This window comes from Mesoplodon densirostris, chromosome 15, assembly GCF_025265405.1.
Source record: "Mesoplodon densirostris isolate mMesDen1 chromosome 15, mMesDen1 primary haplotype, whole genome shotgun sequence".
In the NCBI taxonomy this organism is placed as follows: Eukaryota; Metazoa; Chordata; class Mammalia; order Artiodactyla; family Ziphiidae; genus Mesoplodon; species Mesoplodon densirostris.
In genome coordinates, this window is record NC_082675.1 from 15384324 (window position 1) to 15404672 (window position 20349).

The following is a 20349-nucleotide window of genomic DNA, read 5'->3' on the forward strand; positions in this document are numbered from 1 at the left end:
ACATACCATCCTTTCACCACTAATCTCAAAGGCAATGGATGGTTCAACTGCCCAGGCACATATAACAAGACTTTCCTTTTGTTCTTTCTTTAGTCTAGCTCATGGGCTCGCAAACATCAGTGGGCATAAGGATTACACGAGGGGGCTGAATATATAAAATTGTGTGCACAATACACTGTGGGAGATTTTCAGGGGGTAATTTTGACGGATGTGACTTTTACTTATAGAGCTGGCTTTGGAACCTGGTGCCTGGATGAGAGGTCCTTTCTCTGTATTTCCCAGTCCTGTGTTAGAGGAATTTCAGGAGGTGGCTGGGGCATGGGGTAGTTAGGAAGGACTTCTTGGCATGCTGAGGATGTGAGCTGAGTCATAAGCAGGGAGGGGCACAAGGGTTCTACAGGAAGAGGGAAGAGATGGGTGGGAAGGAATTGAGCAAGTTCGTGTCATCAATAGCAGAAAAAGACCTGGAGAAGGTAGTTGGCTCAAGGTCTCAGAGGCCTTGAATGATAGTTCGAGGACATGGGCTTTTTCCAAGAGGCACGGGGGAGCCGTGGAGGTCTTCCAGTGGAGGAGTGACCACATGTGAAAAGTGGCACTTTAGAAAGATGGCTCTCGGGGTGGCCTAGAGAGGCAGGATGGAGGTTGGCAGTGAGATTGGGAGGCTTGGCTAGTGGACACGGCACCCCCCCAGGCAGGGCTCTCTATCTCTACCCTCGATTCTCCGCCTTAACCTTAATCAATGAAAATAACCCACTCCTGATTAATTCTGTTAAATGCTTATTAACTGGAAGCATTTTTGCCGGATTTATTATCTCCAGCAACATTCAGTTCCCCTAAAACCATACTGTTCTACCTAAACTTAACTGCCCTCAGTGACTGTCCTAGGCTTTAACTTCAGTACGTGAAGTTAATCTTACTACACAAAACTTAAAATTTAATTACCCCTCAAGCACCTTCAAATTCTCCAACCTTTTAGGGTACTTTCCCACTATCATACACCGCCTACCACCCTAGTTAAATCTATCAACAAGCCAAAAATCAGCATCTTCTCTCCTAGACTTAATCTGACTAGAAAGAGTTTTACCAAAAACCACTTCCCTTATTCAATTAAAATTCTCTACACTAGTTTCAGACCAAAAAGGTCTAATCAAACTATATTTCCTATCATTCCTCATTACCCTTACTCTAAGCATAATTTTATTTAATTACCACGAGCAAATTCCACAATAACCACCACACCAATAAGCAGTAATCAACCAGTAACAATCACCAATCAAGCACCATAACTACATAACCTGCAATTCCTATGGCTTCCTTGCTAAAAAAAAAGCCAGAATCACCTGTATCATAAATAACCCAATCTCCTAGCCCATTGAACTTAAATAAACTTCCACCTCTTCGTCTTTTAAAACATATAGCACTGTTGAAAATTCTACAATCAGTCCTGAGAGAAGTATTCCTAAAACAGTCTTATTAGAAACCCAAACTTTGGGACTTCCCTGGTGGCGCAGTGGTTAAGAATCCACCTGCCAATGCAGGGGCCACGGGTTTGAGCCCCGGTCCGGGAAGATCCCGCATGCCACAGAGCAGCTAAGTCTGTGCGCCACAACTACTGAGCCTGCGCTCTAGAGCCCGTGAGCCACAACTACTGAAGCCTGCGCACCTAGAGTACGTGCTCCACAACAAGAGAAGCCACCGCCATGAGAAGCCTGCGCACCGCAACAAAGACCCAACGCAGCCATAAATAAATAAATTTATAAAAAATAAATAAATAAAAGTAGTTAAAAAAAAAAGAAACCCAAACTTCAGGGTCAGTAGCCACAGCCATTGTATAACCAAATACTACCAGTATTCCCCTTAGATAAATCAAAAATAGCATTAAACCTAAAAACGAACCACCAAAATTCAACAGAATTCCAAAACCAACCCCACCACCCACAATCAACCCAAGTCCTCCATAAATGGGTGAAGGTTTTGAAGAACACTCCACAGAACTAATTACAAAAATAGTACTCAAAATAAATGTATGTTATCATTATTCTTTACATGGACTCTAACCATGTCCAATGACATGAAAAATCATCGTTGTTATTCAACTATAAGAACACTAATGACCAACATCTGAAAATCACACCCATTAATAAAAATTATCAACACACATATTGATCTTCCAGCCCCATCAAACATTTCATCATGATAAAACTTTGGTTCTCTAGTAGGTATTTAATTTTACAAATCCTGACAGGCTTGTTCCTAGCAATACACTATACATCAGACACAATAACCGCTTTCTCATCAGTAACACACATCTGCCAAGATGTAAATTATGGATGAATCATTCGGTATATACATGCAAATGGAGCTTCCATATTCTTTATTTGCCTATTTATTCACAGAGGACATGGCCTATATTATGGGTCTTATACTTTCCTAGAAACATGAAATATTGGAATTATTCTGCTATTCACAGTTGTAGCCACTGCATTCACAGGCTATGTATTACCATGAGGACAGATATCATTCTGAGGAGAAGCAGTCATCACCAACCTTCTCTCAGCAATCCCATACATTCGACAAAACGTGTCGAAGGAATGAGGCGGCTTTGCTGTAGATAAGGCAACTCTTTCACGATTCTTTGCCTTCCATTTCATCCTCCCAGTATCATCACAGCACGAGCAGCTGTCCACCTACTATTCCTTCATGAAACAGGACCTAATAATCCCACAGGAATTTCATCCAACATAGATAAAATTCCATTTCACCCCTACTATACAATTAGACATCTTAGGTGCCTTACTACTAGTTCTAGCATTACTAATATTCGTTTTATTTTCACCCAACTTACTAGGAGACCCCAGCAAACCCCCTCAACACACCACCACACATTAAACCAGAATGGTATTTCCTATTCGCATAGGCAATCTTACGATCGATCCCTAACAAATTAGGAGGAGTCCCAGCCCTCGTCATGTCAATCTTAATCCTAGCATTTATCCCAATACTCCACATATCCAAGCAACGAAGCATAACATTCCGACCTCTTAGTCAGTGTCTGTACTGAGTACTAGTAGCGGACCTATTAATGCTAACATGAATTGGAGGACAACCTGTAGGACACCCTTCAACATCATTGGAAAGCTAGCATCTATTTTATACTTCTTTCTAATTCTAGTATTAATACCAGTAATTGGCATCATTGAAAATAATCTCCTAAAATGAAGAGTCTTTGTAGTATATTTCATTACCCTGGTCTTGTAAACCAGAAAAGAAGAACAACACATCTCCCTAAGACTCAGGGAAGAAGCTTCAGCTCCACCATCAGCACCCAAAGCTGAAAATTCTACTTGAACTATTCCTTGACATTTTTTTATGGGACATTTACAAGATTATTGAGTACTGTGTCAGTATTATAATGACCCATTTTTACCATAAACTGCTATGTTCATCATGCATAACTGCGCTACTCCCACAGTCTGGGGGTTCTATCCAGTGCTCGGCCCAGAAGCGGGGTCACAAATGCATTAGCCTGGACCAGCTACCACTAGATGGTGTTGGGGCAGGTGGACAAGACACTAAATATCATAGAATCACATCTCAGGAAATGGATTCCTTCTTCAATTCTCTCACTGTAACAAACTTAAATACCTTAAATGCATTGGAAATGATGCCAGTTTCCTACTGATGCAGGTGATACAGATTCTTTTCCAAAAATTTTTTTAAAAAAGAGCTGATTTAAGTATCAAATATAACAGTTTAGAGTGAGAGAAAAATCAAGATCGTTCCTGAATGACTAACGCTTGGGAGCCCCTCTTTTAAGAAGCCACAAGGATGGTGAAGCCAGCCCGCAGGCAGGAGAGGCCGGCCGTAATGAACCAGACAGCTGGCACCCGTAGGGGGCGCCCTTCCCAGCTCTGGGGCCACACTGTGTCCTGACGGACGCTCCTTCCCTCAGTGCCTGTGTCCTCCCATAAAATGGAGGAGAAACACAGAGAATTTGGCAGCCTTTTCATCCGGACACTCCTTAGCAAAAAAGCCACAGCCAGCCATGCATTTGCTACCAGAGCCCTACCTCCACTCCAGGAGATGCCCCTGGGTTGAGGGGCAGGAGCCCAGATGACAGAGAGAGGAGTGGGCAGCATGAGATACTACGGTCAGACAACGGGAGGAACCTAGGTAGCAGGAGTTAGAAGACACCCGACAAGACTGGGCGTCGCTTTAGCCAGAGCAGGTCAGAAAAGGAAAGCCTGGGGCAGGCGGGGGAAGACTCAGTGCCAGTGGGGACCGGCCAGGTCACACAAACGAGTGAAGTAACCCACCCAGGTCACCCAGGAGGCAATGGAGGGGCCTGTGAGGAATCAGTCAGTGGGACCCGCATTGTGTGTGTGTGGGGGGGGGGGGGGGGCGGTGCCCCTCTGCTCAGCTCCAGCCAATTTTGCTTTTAGGAATGTGGCCCAGACCTCCTTGAGAAGCCCAGGCCTGGATTTTGACGTGAAATCTGCAAATTGTGTAAGGCTAGGGAACGAGCCAGAGGGCCGGACTTGGTCCGAGGGCCACCAATGTCTAGCCTCCATGTGGAGCCCGCGGGCCTGGACCAAGAGGCTGCAGGAGGCTGGTGTCCTTCACGGCACAAGCACACATTAAGTGACAAGACTGCCCCTCTGGCCCAGGGTCCCCTGGTGTGGCTGAGAAAACTCGGGAATAGGGGGAAGAGGGAGGTGGGCTGGCCTGGGGGAGGGGATACTCACAGGCCCCTGACTGCAGGGTCAGGACCAAGAACAGGGGGCTGATGACCAGGTGCAGGCAGTTGAGGGGCCGTTTCCAGTTCCCATCTTCCTTGTCGGGGTCCATGACGGGAACGGTGAGCAGCAGCAGGAACTCCACGGGCAGCTGACAAGTGTGGGAAGGCAGAGAGGCCTGTGCTCGGCTGGCCCCACCCTGAGCTCAGTTACTCAAGAACAAGGCTGTTGCTAATAGAGCACCCACTGTGTGCAGGCCCCCAAGTGCCTGGATTAGCCTCCTACTGCTGCCGTAACACGTTGCCACACACCGAGGGCTAGTACAGCACCCCAACTGCTAATCCTGACAATGTTGGGAATAGGAAGTCTAAGTTTCCTACCTTTCAGATAAAGAAACTGAGGCTCAGAGAGGTTAAGAAACTTTGCCAAAGCCACACAGAAGGGTATATGAAACCAGGACAGAGGGGTAGCTCTGACTAACCCCACACCTTGTGTTTTCAGCCGGTAACTAAACCACTGATAACACTTACGGAGCGCTTACTATATGCTAAGCCCCCGAGTCAGCCCTTTACATATATTAGTTCATTGAATTGTCACAATCACTGCAGTAGGCTGGGTACGGTTCCCAACTCTTCAGTCCCTTCCTGTAACAGAATTAAACACTCCCACACTTTGTCAAATGACTAGAGTCTGCAGAATATATTTCCCTGTCCCACTGATGTTGAACTTGGCCATGTCACTTGCTTTGGCCAATGGGCTGTTGGTGAATGTGATGTGAACAGAGGCATAAAATGTGCTTGGAGAGTTTGACTTGGTCTTTTCTGCCAAGAAAAGAGCACACTCCCACTGGCCCCAGAATGAGACGGGGGGCAGACCTGAACCACCAAGCAGAGTCACCCTAGATGACTTACAGGCTCTTGAACAAGAATAAATACTGTCATCATAAGTTAATGAGATGTTGAGGGGTTGTTTGTTACACATCACTGTTGCAGCAATAACTTACTAATACAACCACTCCAGAAGAAAGGTACTGTCATTATCCCCATTTTTCAGTGGAGAAAACTGCAGCTCAGAGAGAAGAAGTGACTTGCCCAAGGTCATGATGTAGCCAGAGCCACTGTGGGGTATAAATATAGTTCATTATCTACCCCCTGGGTCTGAGAAGGCCTAAGAGGTATTCACGTTGGAGGGCTGTGAGGTGAGACCCCTGACTTTTTCGGTCTGGGTGGTGGAAGGCAGCTGCAGCTGTGCCTCATGTAAACCAGCCTGAATACCCCTGCCCACATCGAGACCTCAGGAGACATTTAGCTCAGGGAAGCAGTGGGGATCCGAGGAGAGCAATCTCAGCCTCATTTGGACTATGACCCACTCCCTCCCCATCCCAGTTCCCTGCCCTCACCTGGTCAGGAGGGGTCCCCATCTCCTCTCGCTCTGTCCCTGAGAAGATGCTCTCATTCCTCCATGGGGGGCAGAGCCCCAGCTATGCTCCATGACTCAGTTTCCCCATCAAGTCCCAGCTCATCTATTTCCCCATCAAGTCCTCAGCAGAGGCCGACCCTCCCCTCATTGCTCTGGAGAAGGCTGAGGGGCAACTGTCCTGTGCTGTCATGAAGCCAGGAGCCTGGCTCAGAGTCCCCCCTTACCTTGAACACCTTGAGGGCCCTCCAGTACACCGACTCGGTCCTCCACTTCCTGTAATTCAGGGGGTTGAGGGCCTGCAACAGGATCTGAGCCGTGGTCTCCTGGTAGAAGAGCAGCGGCCGGTACTCCTCACCTGGGGGTGCAAGGTGGGAGCGGCAGCTGTTCATGGCTGGCTCAGCCTCTGGGAAACCCTCTTCCCTCCCCCTCCCACCAGTCCCCCCAACCCTTGAGAAGAAGGGAAAGCCCAGGGCCTGGTAGGGGTGCAGGCAAACCCGGCCCAGAGCTTAGCTGAGGTGGGACCTGGATGGCCCCATCTCCCCACCTCTCCATCCCAGCCAGGCACAGGGCACTGGACTCACCGTAGTCATAGCTGTTGGTATTAGAAGATACCCGATCCTCCTCGGAACCTGAGAGCATCTCTGTAGGAGAGAGAGGAGTTTCCCATGAGCCAGCTGGGGTGCCCAGACCCTGCCACCACTGTTCTAGGGTGGAGCACCTCTGGGACAGGACAGTTTTCAGGGTGCAAGTGTCCAGGCCCTCTGTATCTTGGATTTCTCAGCAATCACCCTGCACGCTCAGGAATTCTTACAGATTGAGGAAGTCTAACTCACAAAACATTTTCAAATGTAATGATGCAGCCATAATGCTAAATTTAATAAGGGTGTTTGAAGACACAGTTGAAACATCTACTGACTTCAACTTTGTACCTTTCAGAATTTGGAACCCATCATATTTTTCTTTTCCAGTTGCAACTTTTCTTGGGAGTCCTTGGGAATGATTAGAGGACTGAGCCCTGTAAAGAAGCGCTTCCTAAAAGGAAAATGGCCTTTCTCACGTGAGGAGTGCTAGTCCTGATTCTGCCTCTGTGTGACTTTGGGCCCTTCTCCAGGCCTCATTTTCCCCCTCTGTTCCAGCCTGGAGGCTTATGATGGGTTTAAAAGACAGCACAGGGTAATATGTGCTGAATTCTGAAGGCTCAGTTGATAAAGAGGGCAGAAGAGGAAAAATCATGGTAGACTTCCTGTAGGAGGAGTCACCAGCACCTGTGTCAGGGCCCCAGGGATTTGAGAGGTAATGAGATAGAGTCTGGCCCTCTGGAAGCTCACAGTCCAATAGACAGAAATACAAGCAAATTAATAACAGAATGGAGAGATAAAGGCTGTGCTGGGAAGAGTCTGAAAGCTGTACAAGCCCAGAAGGGACACCTGGGGGTCTCTGCAGAGCTCCCTCCAGGCCGAGTCCTTAAGTCTTTCAGAAGAAGGGCACACCAGGGAGAGGGGACAGCACATGCAAAGGCCCAGAGACAGCCAGACGGAGCATAGCGTCTTCAGGGACGCGGCGGTAGCCCTGCACAGCTGGGGCATGGAGTTTGGGGTACGAAATGAGTCTGGAGAAGAAAGCTGAGGCCCAGCACAAATGGCAGCAGATCAAGTGCAAGGTTCTCAGGCTCACACGCTGAAAGGGACCAAGCACATCATGGGACCAAGTGAAACAGGCTGGGTGGCGGAATTCTGGTTTTCCAATCAGGTCTGCAACCAACCCACCTCCACGTGTTGGGGCTGACGACAGAGAGTGGTGGGGACTGGGGCAAACTGGGGACCCACACCTTCTCCTAAGGGGGAAGCCCCATTCACGTTCTAGGCATTGTGCCAGGCAGGGATGGAGGACCAGATGGTCTCATGTTTCAAGAGAAGTCACAATTTATATCAAGTCTTTTCATTTTACGGACTTCCCTGGTGGTCCAGTAGGTAAGACTCCACGCTCCCAATGCAGGGCCCCTGGGTTCGATCCCTGGCCTGGGAACTAGATCCCACATGCCGCAACTAAGAGTTCACATGCCGCAACTAAGAGTGTGTACGTTGCAGCTAAGAAGCCTGCATGCCGCATCTAAGAGCCAGCACGGCCAAAATAAATAAAATAAATAAATATTTTAAAAATTAAAACAACATCTTTTCATTTTAAATCTTGGCCTAATATTTTTTAAAAGAACACACTGGTCACACCACGAAAAAACAACACTTCTGTATAGAAGAGGTGGTCTGTAGGTTCCCAGTTGTGGCCTCTGGCATTGTGGGTAGGGGGATGGCTTTTGGGGTCTGGGGAACAAGGGTCAAGTCCTGGCTCCGCCTCCCTCCAGTGGCCTGGGAAGAATCTGACTTCCCTGTCTCCTCACCCGAAAAGATGGTAATACAATAGGCCCTACCTTACAGTCTTACTGAAAAGAATGAATTTGATAATTTAATAATTATTGACAATTATTGATAATTTACTCAATAAATTGTATATATGTGTACGTATTTTGTATTTGTGTGTTGTATGTATGTGCTGTGTATATATTTGTATATGTGTGTTGTCTTTGTATATGTGTGTGCACGTTTATATATGAACTTGTGTACCTGTGTGGACTATGTGTATATGTATTTGTGCATGTGTATTTATGTGTGTTGTGTATGCCATATATGTATTTGTACATATGTGTGTGTGTATATTTGTGTAGTATATGTATTTGTGGATGTAGATGTGTGTGTTTGTGGATGTGTGTGCGCATGTATTTGCATGTGTGTGGTACATGTATTTGAGTATGTATGTGTGTTGTGCATGTATTTGTGTGCATGTATGTATATATATTGTATATGTGTGTGTATTTGGGAGTGTGTGCTATGCACGTATTTGTATATATGTGTGGGCTGTGTATGTGTACGTATTTGTGAATGTGTATTTATATGTGTATATGTTGTGTCTGTGCATGTTGTATATGTATTTGTGGATGTGTGTGTTTGAGGATATGTGTGTGCACGTATTTGCGTATATGGAAGCATCTGGATTTTACCCCGACGGTAGGGGGTGCATTCCTGGACGCGAGCGGTGACAGCTCTTGGGAAGATGTGCCCTGGCAACAGGCAGCAGCATGAAGAACTAGTGAACTTGGACAAGCAGGTGATGAGGAGGCTTCACCAGCATAAGCAAAAGCGCAGAGGTGGGACCCTGGTTGAATGAGTAGAAAAAGTAGGTGATGGGGCCTCCCTGGTGGCGCAAGTGGTTGAGAGTCCGCCTGCCGATGCAGGGGATACGGGTTCGTGCCCCGGTCTGGGAGGATCCCATATGCCGCGGAGCGGCTGGGCCCGTGAGCCATGGCCGCTGAGCCTGCGCGTCCGGAGCCTGTGCTCCGCAACGGGGGAGGCCACAACAGTGAGAGGCCCGCATACCGCAAAAAAAAAAAAAAAAAAAAAAGTAGGCGATGGGCACAGGCAAAGGCCTCGAGAGACACAAGGCAGCAGTGCAGGGCAAGGAGGGCGCCAGGCCCACTGGTCCTCCCTTGGGGGCTCCATTCAGACTCACCTGGAGTACCTGGCACGGAGTAGACCAAGGATCTCCTCCACTGCCACTGGTAGATCCAGGTGCAGAGAACCACAGTGACCACGTAGAACACGTAGAAGCCCAGGTAACCTGCAGACAAGGGCACGCTGTCACCGAGTGGCATCCTGGCCACGGGGCCCAGAGAACAAGAGCCGCCAGTTCTGCCACTGGCGCCTGGCGGCGGTGGCTATCTGTGTAAGCCCAGCCCAGCACCAGTAGGCAAATGGCCATTTCCTGGAGCCCCGCCCCCTCCCCTGCCCTCCTTGGCCCATCTTCCCTTCCTACCAACTCTACCCCCTGCCTCCCCACCACCAATCTGGCAGTCAACGGTGGGTGTAACGCCTGGTATAGACAGTGGCCTCTAGGACACAATTCAAGTGCAAAGGGTCGGTGTCCTGCTCAGTGGCCTGGGAGGCTGAGCCCTGCAGACTGCATCCCCTGAACTCTGGCTGCCCTGGGCCCACCCATGGAGTCCTGACAGCGAAACAGAAGGCAGTAGGGGAGGGTCTGGGGCACTTCCTCCCTGCTCCCTCCCTGCTGTGGTACCCTGTCTCCGGCAGGGACTGTGACCCTCCATAACTGTCACTCATGTTGGGTGGTCCCAGGTCTGGGCCTGTAGCCCTCAGCAGGCTCCAGGCACCCCATTCTCTGCCCCTTCAGGGGCTCCCACTGTTGCTGGTCCCTGGTGTCTCTGCATCTCAGCATCCCTTGTTGGCTTCCTTGACCCTCTGTAAATTGTCCCGCCATTCATGTCATTTGAACCATCTGGATGGAACGGACATGCTGCCGGGACCCTGATGGCCACAATCAGCATCCTGGCTGTACTGCTTGTTAAAATTTGAAATTGTGAAAATTCAGAACATCACCCTGACTCTGCCCTGCCCTCTTTGGTTATCCGAACCACGCGTCCCCTTTTTTCGCTCAAGCCACCTTGAGTAGGGTTTCCAACATTTGGAACCAAAGGTGACTCTGTGCCCTGCTGACCACTCCCTCCTGTGCCCCCATGCCTCCCACCCATCAGCCCTGGGATGACCCCGCACTGGTCCTGTGGCTGCTCACCCAGGGCCCATGCCAGCGTGACCCTGCCGCGGTAGAGTGCGATGAAGATCAGGAACACGGCCACCATGTAGAAAATGATGTCCCTGAGGAAGGGCCTCGAGGCTGCTGTGAAGGGGTGCAGGATGGCGATGCCACCGGCCACCACGGTGGTAACCAGCAAGCCTGCGCCTGGAGGAGAGGATGCCAAGCTTGGTCTACCCTGCGCCCCCTCCTGCTGCCCCACCCCACCCTAGCCGGGGCCTCTCGTACCAAACAGTGCCCCAAAGGCCAGGCCGGCTGTGCGCGGACCTGAGAAGGCCACCAGGGCGCTGAAGATATCCGGTGCCCCGTTCCCAAACGCCAGGAAGGTGACGCCATGGGGGGAGCGTGTCAAGGGGCCTCAGTGCAGGGGCTCCAGCCTGCCCAGGCCTTTCCTGGCCACGAGCTGCCACCCTGTCTCCCAGCCACCCGCCCTAACTGCCCTCCATCCCTCGGGGACAAAGGATACTGCCACATTGTGGGAAAGCTTGAGTGTGGTCGAAATGGCTGACAAGTTAGGGCAGAAACTATGGAGAAAAGGCAAACAGTGAGTGTTTCCACAATGAGTGGCTCCTGCCCCCAACCTTCCCCCAAGTCCAGGGTCACCCCAATGTCAACCTCCTGGGATTCCATTTTCCTATCTATAAGGTGGATATGAGCCCAAGGCCAAACTCACAACTTTGCTGCGGTGACTCCCAGAATCAGAAACAGGTAGAGCAGCCAAAAAGCCTGGGTTGGGGGGGCCGGAAAGGGAAAAGAGCATTAAGTCCCGCTGGGGCCACCAGCCCCTCTCACCAGCTCCCCGGAGCGGGGCCTCACGTAGAGAGTGACGGCCAGAGGGAGGAGGTCGGGTGGGAAGTAGCAGAAGATGCCTTCGAGGTAGTCCAGGTATCCCCCTTCACTGCGGCAGTCAGGGTTGGAGCGGACGAAGTCACAGCGGTTAGAGGCATTCAGGCCACACACTTCTCGACACTGTGGGAAGGGAGAGGGGACGTCAGGGCCCGACAGCCTGTGGTGGACTGGACCAGCCCCACCTAAGCAGTGAAGATAACCTCCTTCATCCTGGTCTCTAGGCCTCCCAAGGCCTCCAGGTGCCAGCTGCACACTTTAATTTTTAAAAATAAACTTGTGTTTGAAACTAACCCAAGTAAGTCCTGAATAGGTGTATTTAAAATGAAACAAAAAGAAACAATACATAAAGACTTCTAAATTCTCACTTCTCATCCCTGCCCTCCACGATCCCACCTCTCTCCAGATGTCCTACCATGATCAGTTTGAAGCAGACCCTTACAGACATTTCTCAGTTTAATGATACTTGTATATACATCCTAGTGTAGTTTATTTCATAGAAATGAGTCCATCCTGAAGCTCGTTTCTGCAACTTAACTTTTACCACTTCACGTATGTGCCATGTATTGATATACTGATGCACATGATGATGAAGAAGATGATAAAAGTCAAAACTTTCTGAGGGATTTCTATATGCCAGGTACAGTGCTAAGAGCTTAAAATGTACCTCAATTAACCTGTACAATGATCTAATAAGGGAGGTACTATTAACCTGCCCATTATACAGATAAGGAGACTAAGACAATATCCCAGGGCCCACTCAGTGGTAGAGACAGGGTTGGAACCCAGGCAGTTTGAATCCCTGTCCTTAACCATTACCACCCTTGCCACCCCCCCACCCCCCCGCCACTGTAGAGTCTTAGGATTTCACATCGTGGATGATACATAGTAGAGGTAACGTTTCCCTACTGATGGGCAGTTGAGTGTGTCTACTTTTTCATTATTACCAAAATCAACTTCCTTGCACATGACTCTGAGTACACGTGAGAATATTCTGTCAGAGAGAATTCTAGAAGTGAAAGTGCTGAGTCAGAGAGTATCCCAGTCTGAGCTCCTCCAGAAGTGACCCAGAGACAAGGATGTCTAAGTAAGCAGAATATTTGGGAGGTGTACAGAACACAAGCACTGAGAGGGAGAAGAGACTCAGGGACGGAAATGCAACCAGTGAAGGCTGGTAGAGATCGTTCCCACCATGGGCTGGTAATCCCAAGGGCAAGGGAGCTGGGGTATTTATACACCAACTCCTATCAGCCATCAGGTGAGCACTGCCAGGGAGGGAGGTGCTAGGTTCCCAGCACTTCTGGCCTACCATGCTTATGGGTGGTTCTGAAAAAACATGCTGGGAACTCGAAGTCCACAGAAGCCCACCAAAATGGTAGAGTCCAAAGGATATGGGCAGGGCCCTGATAGTGTCTGTTGCAGAGGGAGAAACATCTTAAACATTTGATGGATTTTGCCAAAAGACCCTCCCTAAAGCTCTACTTAAGACACACTCCCACCAGCAATGGGAAAGGAGTTTATACCTGCACCCCTACCGGGTTAGGGTGGCTGCTGTAAGTCTGGTTCCAGCCAATGTAGTAGGAATCTCCCTGTTGTTAAGCTGCAAGTCCCAGAGGACGGTGAAGTGCTCTTTTCGTATGTTAATGGCCATTTGTATTCCTTCTTTAAACTGCTAGTTTTTTCAATTGTTTGCTTCTTCTTATTGATTTATAGAAGCTCTTTATATAATGGATATTAGGGCTTCCCTGGTGGCGCAGTGGTTGAGAGTCCGCCTGCCGATGCAGGGGATACGGGTTCGTGCCCCGATCCGGGAGGATCCCACATGCCGCGGAGAGGCTGGGCCCGTGAGCCATGGCCACTGAGCCTGCGCGTCCGGAGCCTGTGCTCCGCAACGGGAGAGGCCACAACAGTGAGAGGCCCGCGTACAGCAAAAAATAAATTTAAAAAATATATATATATATATATAATGGATATTAGGCCTTTGTGAGGTTATGCATTTGCTTCGGCATTGCCTAGAAGCTCCCCCTTCTCAAACTTTATGTTCAAAAGCATCGTCAATACCACCTCACACCTATTAGGATGGCTACTACACAAACCAAAGGAGCAAAACCAGAAAATAACTAGTGTTAGGGAGGATGGGGAGAAACTGGAACACTTGTGCAACTGTTGTGGGTGTAAAAATGGTGCAGCTGCTGTGGAAAACAGCACGGCAGTTCCCCCCTCCAAATTAAAAATACAATAACCAGTACCAGGGATGTAATGTACAAGGTGATAACTATAGTTAACACTGCTGTATGGTATACATGAAAGTTGTTAAAGTATTTCCTAAGAGTTCTCGTCACAAGGAAAAACAAAACCTCTTTCTTTTCTATCTCTAGGAGTTGATGGATGTTCACTAAACTTATTGTGGGCATCATTTCACAATATATGTTAAGTCAAATCATTATGCTGTGCACCTTAAACTTATATACAGTGCTGTAGGTCAGTTGTATCTCAATAAAACTGGAAAAAAAAAACCCAGAATTACCATATGATCCAGCAAATCTACTTCTGGGTATATGTCAAAAAGAATTGAAAGTCAGGTCTCAAAGAGACATGTGCACACCCATATTCCCGGCAGCATGAGTCACAGTAGTCAAAAGGTTTAGAAGCAACCCAAGTGTCCATCAATGGATGAATGAATAAGCAAAACTTGGCATATCCACACGATGGAATGTTATTCAGCCTTAAAAGGAAATCCTGATGCAGGCCACAACATGGATGAACCTTGAAGACATCATGCTAAGTGAAATAAGCCAGTTGCAAAAAGACAAATACTGTATATGTAATTCTACTTATGTGAGGTAACTGGAATAGCCAAACTCACAGAGACAGAAAGCAGAATGGTGGCTGCCAGGGGCTGGGGGGAGGGGGAAATGGGGAGTTGTTTAATGAGGAGAGTTTCAGTTTTGCAAGATGAGAGAGCTCTGGAGGTGGATGGTGGTGATGGCTGCACAGTGTAAATGTTTTTAATGCCCCTGAACTGCATACTTAAAAATGGTTAAGATGGTGAATCTTAGGTTATGTATGCTGTATTACATTTTTTTTTAAAAGCTCTGTCAAATCACAGTTCCACCCCCTCCACAAGCCTTCTCTGAACTCCCAACAATGCCAAACTGGAGATGAGATTTCTTGTCCCTGAGCCCTCAGGTCATCTCCTCATCCCTTGCTTACTGGCTCTCTACAGACGCCACACTGACCCACCGTACCTATTTCATGCACTGTTCCTTCTGCCTGGTACACCTCCCTCAGAAGAACACCACTCATTCATCCTCCAATCCTTAGACGCTTCTTCCAGGAAGCCTTCCCTGATCACCCCCAGCATAGGGCAGATCCTCCAGTTATAAGCTCCCATCACCTCGGTCTTCTCTTACAAAGCACTTCTCCTGTTTTGAAATCCCCAGTTATTTGTAGGATCCCAGACTTGTTTTAATGTCTGTCCCTCCCACCAGTGTTGCACACAGTATGGCCTCATAATTGTTTTGCCACACATTGTGCTGGACCCCAACTCAGTCTTCAAAACAGACCTAGGAGGTTGGTACAATTGTTTCCACTTCACAGATGAGAAAACTGAGGCACAGAGAGGCAAAGTGACTTGCCCCAGGGCACATAGCCTACCACTGCTAGCTGGTTTCAAACTCAGGTCTGCCTGAAAGTTACTAGCTGAAGCTCTTGGGGAAACAGCTCAACTGGGCAAGGGCAGCCTCCTCTTCCTGCCTTCTTCCCCACCTCCTGGTCTTCACAGTCAGCCAGGGAGGAGGCAGGGAGATGGTCCCAGCCCAGCTCGTCTCCATCTCCCTGACAGCAGAGTGAGTCAGCAAGGCGGGTCCCCCAGATCTGGTCTCCAGAATCCCATTGCTCTGCAGCCTACCTGCCCCCGTGCCCCAAGCTGGCCGTCCCCTCCCTCGAAGCCCATCAGGACCTGAACCCAGCTCTGCCCAGGGGTGGGAGAGTTAAAGCAGCATTGCTCTGAGTCTGGGGTGGGTGACTTTTCAGACCATCTCATTCCCTTCTCATCCTCTTCCCTGAATCACTAAGGACACCCAGGGAATCCAGAGAGGGTCAAATATTTTCCCCTCTGTGAACAAGTTTCAAGGGCCAGGCTAGACAGGGAAGGGTTGCAAACTCAACGCCTTGGGGGCCAGGCAGGTTATATAAATGTCTAAAACCACCGCAGCTGCTGGCAATGGTGGTGAGCTGGAGGGTGCATGCCCTGCTGAAAGGCATCCAAGTTATAAAATGAAAGAAACCCCCTCCCCACACTGCCCAAAACACTGAAACCAAAACCAAAATCATAGCAGCTAGACAAGCCCGTGGGCCGTCAGTTTTCAATCCTATACCAGTAAGACTGGTATGGGAGACAGGGTCCGCTGAGAGGAAAGGCAGTCCTGGGTCTGAGACCCAGCTCTGCCACCAGCTGGCTGGGTGACCTTCAGCAGCCCCTTTAAGGGGTCTGGGCCTTGTTTTCCTCACCTACAGAGCCGTGTTCATCAAACCCACTCTGGCCACTGGCATCTTGGTGCCACATATGTTAAGTGCTTCTCCACACTCCCTTTATTACTGAATATCAGAACGCACACTATCAAAGTCCACGCTGGCTCCATTAAGAAGCCAAACAATTAAACAATTCCAATATTAAGGGGACAATTTTAAATCATTTCCATTTCGTTAGTTGGGGCCCAACAAGAAAGGCTTGGGGGCTTCCCTGGTGGCGCAGTGGTTAAGAATCCGCCTGCCAATGCAGGGGACACAGGTTCGAGCCTTGGTTCGGGAAGATCCTACGTGCTGCAGAGCAACTAAGCCCATGCGCCACAACTACTGAGCCTGTGCTCTAGAGCCCGCGAGCCACAACTACTAAGTCTGTGCTCTAGAGCCCGCGAGCCGCAACTACTGAGCCCGCGTGCCGCAACTACTGAGCCCGCGTTCCACAACTACTGAAGCCCGCATGCCTAGAGCCCGTGCTCCGCAACAAGAGAAGCCACCGCAATGAGAAGCCCGCGCACCGCAACGAAGAGTAGCCCCCGCTTGCCGCAACTAGAGAAAGCCCGTGCACAGCAACGAAGACCCAACGCAGCCAAAAATAAATAAATAAAAATATTTTTAAAAACTAAGAAATTAACATTGGTACAATACCATTAATTAAACTATAGTCGGATTAAAAAAAAAGGGCTCAGGTTTTCCCTACCTAGATGCCCTCTCCAAACGTTGTTACTTGCAGCCAATGGCACCTCCTTGTGCAGGTGCATGGGCAGTACAGGGATGGCTTGGGGGACGAGGGGGCTGGGAGGGACATGTGGACTCACAAGCTCCTGGTTCATCCTCCCTGGCTGAATAGTGGTCCCCAAAGATGTCCAGGTCCTAATCCTCAGAGTCTGTGGATATGCGACCTTACATGGCAAAAGGGACTCTGGCAGGGGTGATTGAGGGTCTTGAGATGGGGGGATTGTCCAGAATTATCTGGAGGCCTTTAAATGTAATCACAAGGGTTTTTTTTAAGAGGGAGGTGGGAGTGTCCGAGTCACAGAAAGAGATGTGATGGAAGCATAGGTCAGAGGGTCAGAGAGAGAGACTAAGAGAGATGCTAGGCCGGTGGCTTTGAAGATGAAGGAAGGGGCCACAAACTAAGGAAGGAATGCAGGAAGCTTCTAGAAGCTGGAAAAGGCAAGGCAATGGAACTTCCCCTGGAGCCTCCAGAAGGAACACGGTCCTGCCCACACCTTGATTTTAGTCCAGTGAAACCCATTTTGGGCTTTTGACCTCCAGATAACAAACGTGTGCTGTTTTAAGCCACTACGTTTGTAATAATTTGTTACAGCAGCAACAGGAAACTCAAACACTCATCTAGAGTCAGTTAACTGCAGACACTAAAGTACTCTCAAAGACTTCTCATGTTCTTAACCTCATTTGATCAGCCCCCCAAAAAGGCACTGTAGATGTGACCTGGGGCTACAATTCCACTCTCCTACGTCCTGTAGCTACACCTCCTCCTATTTTCCCAACCCTGCAGCTGGACCCCACTAGGGCAAGTTTCCAAAGGGGTGGAAAAATCACAGGGCTCTCACCAGAACACCAACCCAGGAGCAGAAAATGAACACTGCCATTTCCCAAAGGCCCCATGGCCTTGTGACAACTGCTCAGCAAGGCTGGGTGGTACAGTGCTTATGAGGACAGGGCTCTGGAACCATGCAGGCTGGGTTCAAATTCTGCTTCCCTACTCACAGCTGTGTGACTTTGGACAACTCACGTAACTTCTCTGTGCCCCAGTTCCCTCCTTTATAAAATGAGGCGGGGGTTGGCAAACTCTTTCTATAAAAGGCTAAACATTTTCCCCTCTGTAGGCCAGACAGTCTCTGTTGAAACCATTCCACTCTGCTTTGTCGTGTCAAAGTATCACCTGCAATAATAAACAGGCATGACTGTATTCCAATAAAACTGGACTTACGGACACCGAGCTTCAAATTTCACATAGTTTTCATGTGTCACTTAATAGTGTTCTTTTAAAAAATGTTTTCAACCATTTGAAAATATAACCCATTCTCAGCTCCTGGACTACAAAACCCAGCAGTGGACCTTATGTGACCTGTGGGCTGAAGTTTGCCGACTCCTGAAATGAAGGATTAAATGAGTTAATCCATGTGCTTAGAACAGTGCCTGGTACACAGTCAGTGCTCAGTAAAATGAGCTTTGATTACTCTTTTTTCCAGAGGGGAAAACTGAGACTAAGGAGCTCACTGCACCTGTTAGCTTGGGCCCCTCCGCCCCACCAAGGGTCAGCCCCAAATGTCCAGCCTCGGTCAGATCTGTCTTAAGTGGAGATTTTTTTCCAGACCCTCCTCTTTCCCGAAAGGAGTGTCCTGGAACCACTGGGCCCTGGTGGTCTGATGCCAAACCTGTCCCTGGCCCTCTGAGGCCACACTTGGGCCAGCCCGGGCTTAGGGCATGGGGCACTGGGTGGCCCAGCAGAACCCTGTCTTCTACTTCCCCTCCAAAAATCTTAACTTGGACCCCTTCCCAAAGCTGCTACCAGCATCTCACCGGATCGTTTTGCCAGCCTACTCTCTGCCTCTGCCCTTACAGTTGATTTTCCCACAGCAGCCAATGGGATCCTTGTAAAAACTGAAATCAGATCACGTCCCTCCTGGGTTCTAAATCCTACCATGGCTCCCGTCTTACCCCTAGGAACGGGCCAACTTCGCACAGCGGTCCACACAGCCCCAGGCGATCTGGCCTCCATTACCTCTCCTGTCTCCTCTCTCATCCCTCACCCCCTAGCTCACTGTTGCAGAGGCCTCTCAAAGTTTGTTTGTGACATGTCATTCTACTCTCGCCTCAGGGCCTTTGCACTTGCTGTTCCCCCAGATCTTTGCAAAGCTTCAGGTCTCTGTCCTCGGAGAAGCCTTCCCTGACAGCCTGAGGCAAAGCGGCTACCCCTCTCCATCTCACTCCATCACATCCCACCCTGTTTTGTTCTCCTCATCACCCAGTGAAATCTTGTGGATTTACCTGTTGACCCGTTTCTCATCTGTGTCCCCCACTAGAGTATAAGCTCCATGAGGGCAGGAACTGAGCTTATCTGCTCCCTGACTTACCCCTCACGTGTGGCACTGTTCCTGGCACGTAATAGGTACTCAATAAATATTTGTTGAACGAGTGACTATGCAAAAGCACCTAGGTGAGGAGTGGGTGGCCTTTCCCAGCCTGCAAGCTGGCCAGACAGCAGCTGGCCAGAGGCTGGCGGGACTTACAGGAGGACAGCCACCTGTGTCAGTCCTGGGAGGCAAGTGAACCAGAGGGGAAGGGTCTGGATTCAGCATGAGGCAGCCACGAGTTCACATCCTGGCTCTGCTACTTCCCTCGTGGCCAGCTTCCCCTCCCTGAACCTCAGAGTCCTCACCTATAGCACAGAGATAATCACACTCATCTCAGGGGTTTGGGGGCAGGACTTGATGAGCTAGGCACACTGCTGGCCTAAGTGCTCAATAACTCAGAGAGATTATCTGACACAAGCCACAGTTAACCCCCGTTTTCCTGCCCCCAAGAGGCAGCGGTCAATTTTATAACCACAGTAACCACAGATCACTTGCCCATCTGTAAAATAGGCATAATTACTTGTCTGTCTGCCTCGAATGATGGGCATGAAGGTACTCTGCAGCCCCAGAAAGTTGGTGTGGGCGCTAAGCACTCTCAGCTGTCAGTTCAAGGGGGGAGGAGTTTGTTACTCCGTTTGTTCTGTTCTCTCACCGAAGAGAATAAAAGGAGAGAACTCCAGCCCCGTGCAGCAGGGGGTCATCTTGAGCAGTCTCCTGCCTTCAGATTTTCACTGTGGATCCAATGTGACCTCTCCGCCCCTTACAGACATCAGAACAGAATGACGCAAGTTCCATTTGGCCTGTCTCAACGGCCCAAACCTCCCTGCCTCGGGAGGAAGCCTCCTTGCTCTCACCAAGCGTAAGCGTCCCCACTGCTTCTCCCTCCGTTCATACAAGTCAGTGGCACTACCATCCTCCTCCACCCCACCACGGCTAAGGCCAGAAACCTGGAGCCATCCTTGACGCCTCTCTTTCTTCCACCACCGTGCCCCTCCGTCTAAGCCATCAGCATACCCTGCTTGCTGTACCTCCAATACTTCCTCCAAATCCCACCACTTCTT

At 49.3% G+C, this 20349-nt stretch overlaps 1 protein-coding gene and 1 pseudogene across 4 annotated transcripts in view; one reads left to right on the plus strand and one right to left on the minus strand.

Annotated features, from left to right (window-relative positions):
- The window catches only part of SLC8B1 (solute carrier family 8 member B1), a 31649-nt gene that overhangs the window by 8692 nt on the left and 2608 nt on the right, over positions 1-20349 (minus strand). For all 4 annotated transcript variants that reach the window (XM_060119661.1, XM_060119662.1, XM_060119658.1 and 1 more), the window contains 9 exons: positions 11631-11783; positions 11488-11540; positions 11280-11338; positions 11043-11147; positions 10794-10961; positions 9717-9824; positions 6737-6796; positions 6380-6510; positions 4746-4887 (listed from right to left, as the gene is read on the minus strand). In XM_060119661.1, coding sequence (XP_059975644.1) covers positions 4746-4887; positions 6380-6510; positions 6737-6796; positions 9717-9824; positions 10794-10961; positions 11043-11147; positions 11280-11338; positions 11488-11540; positions 11631-11783 — 979 coding nt within the window. The remainder of the gene's footprint in view (positions 1-4745; positions 4888-6379; positions 6511-6736; positions 6797-9716; positions 9825-10793; positions 10962-11042; positions 11148-11279; positions 11339-11487; positions 11541-11630; positions 11784-20349) is intronic.
- Positions 347-3219, plus strand: LOC132503194 (cytochrome b-like; annotated as a pseudogene).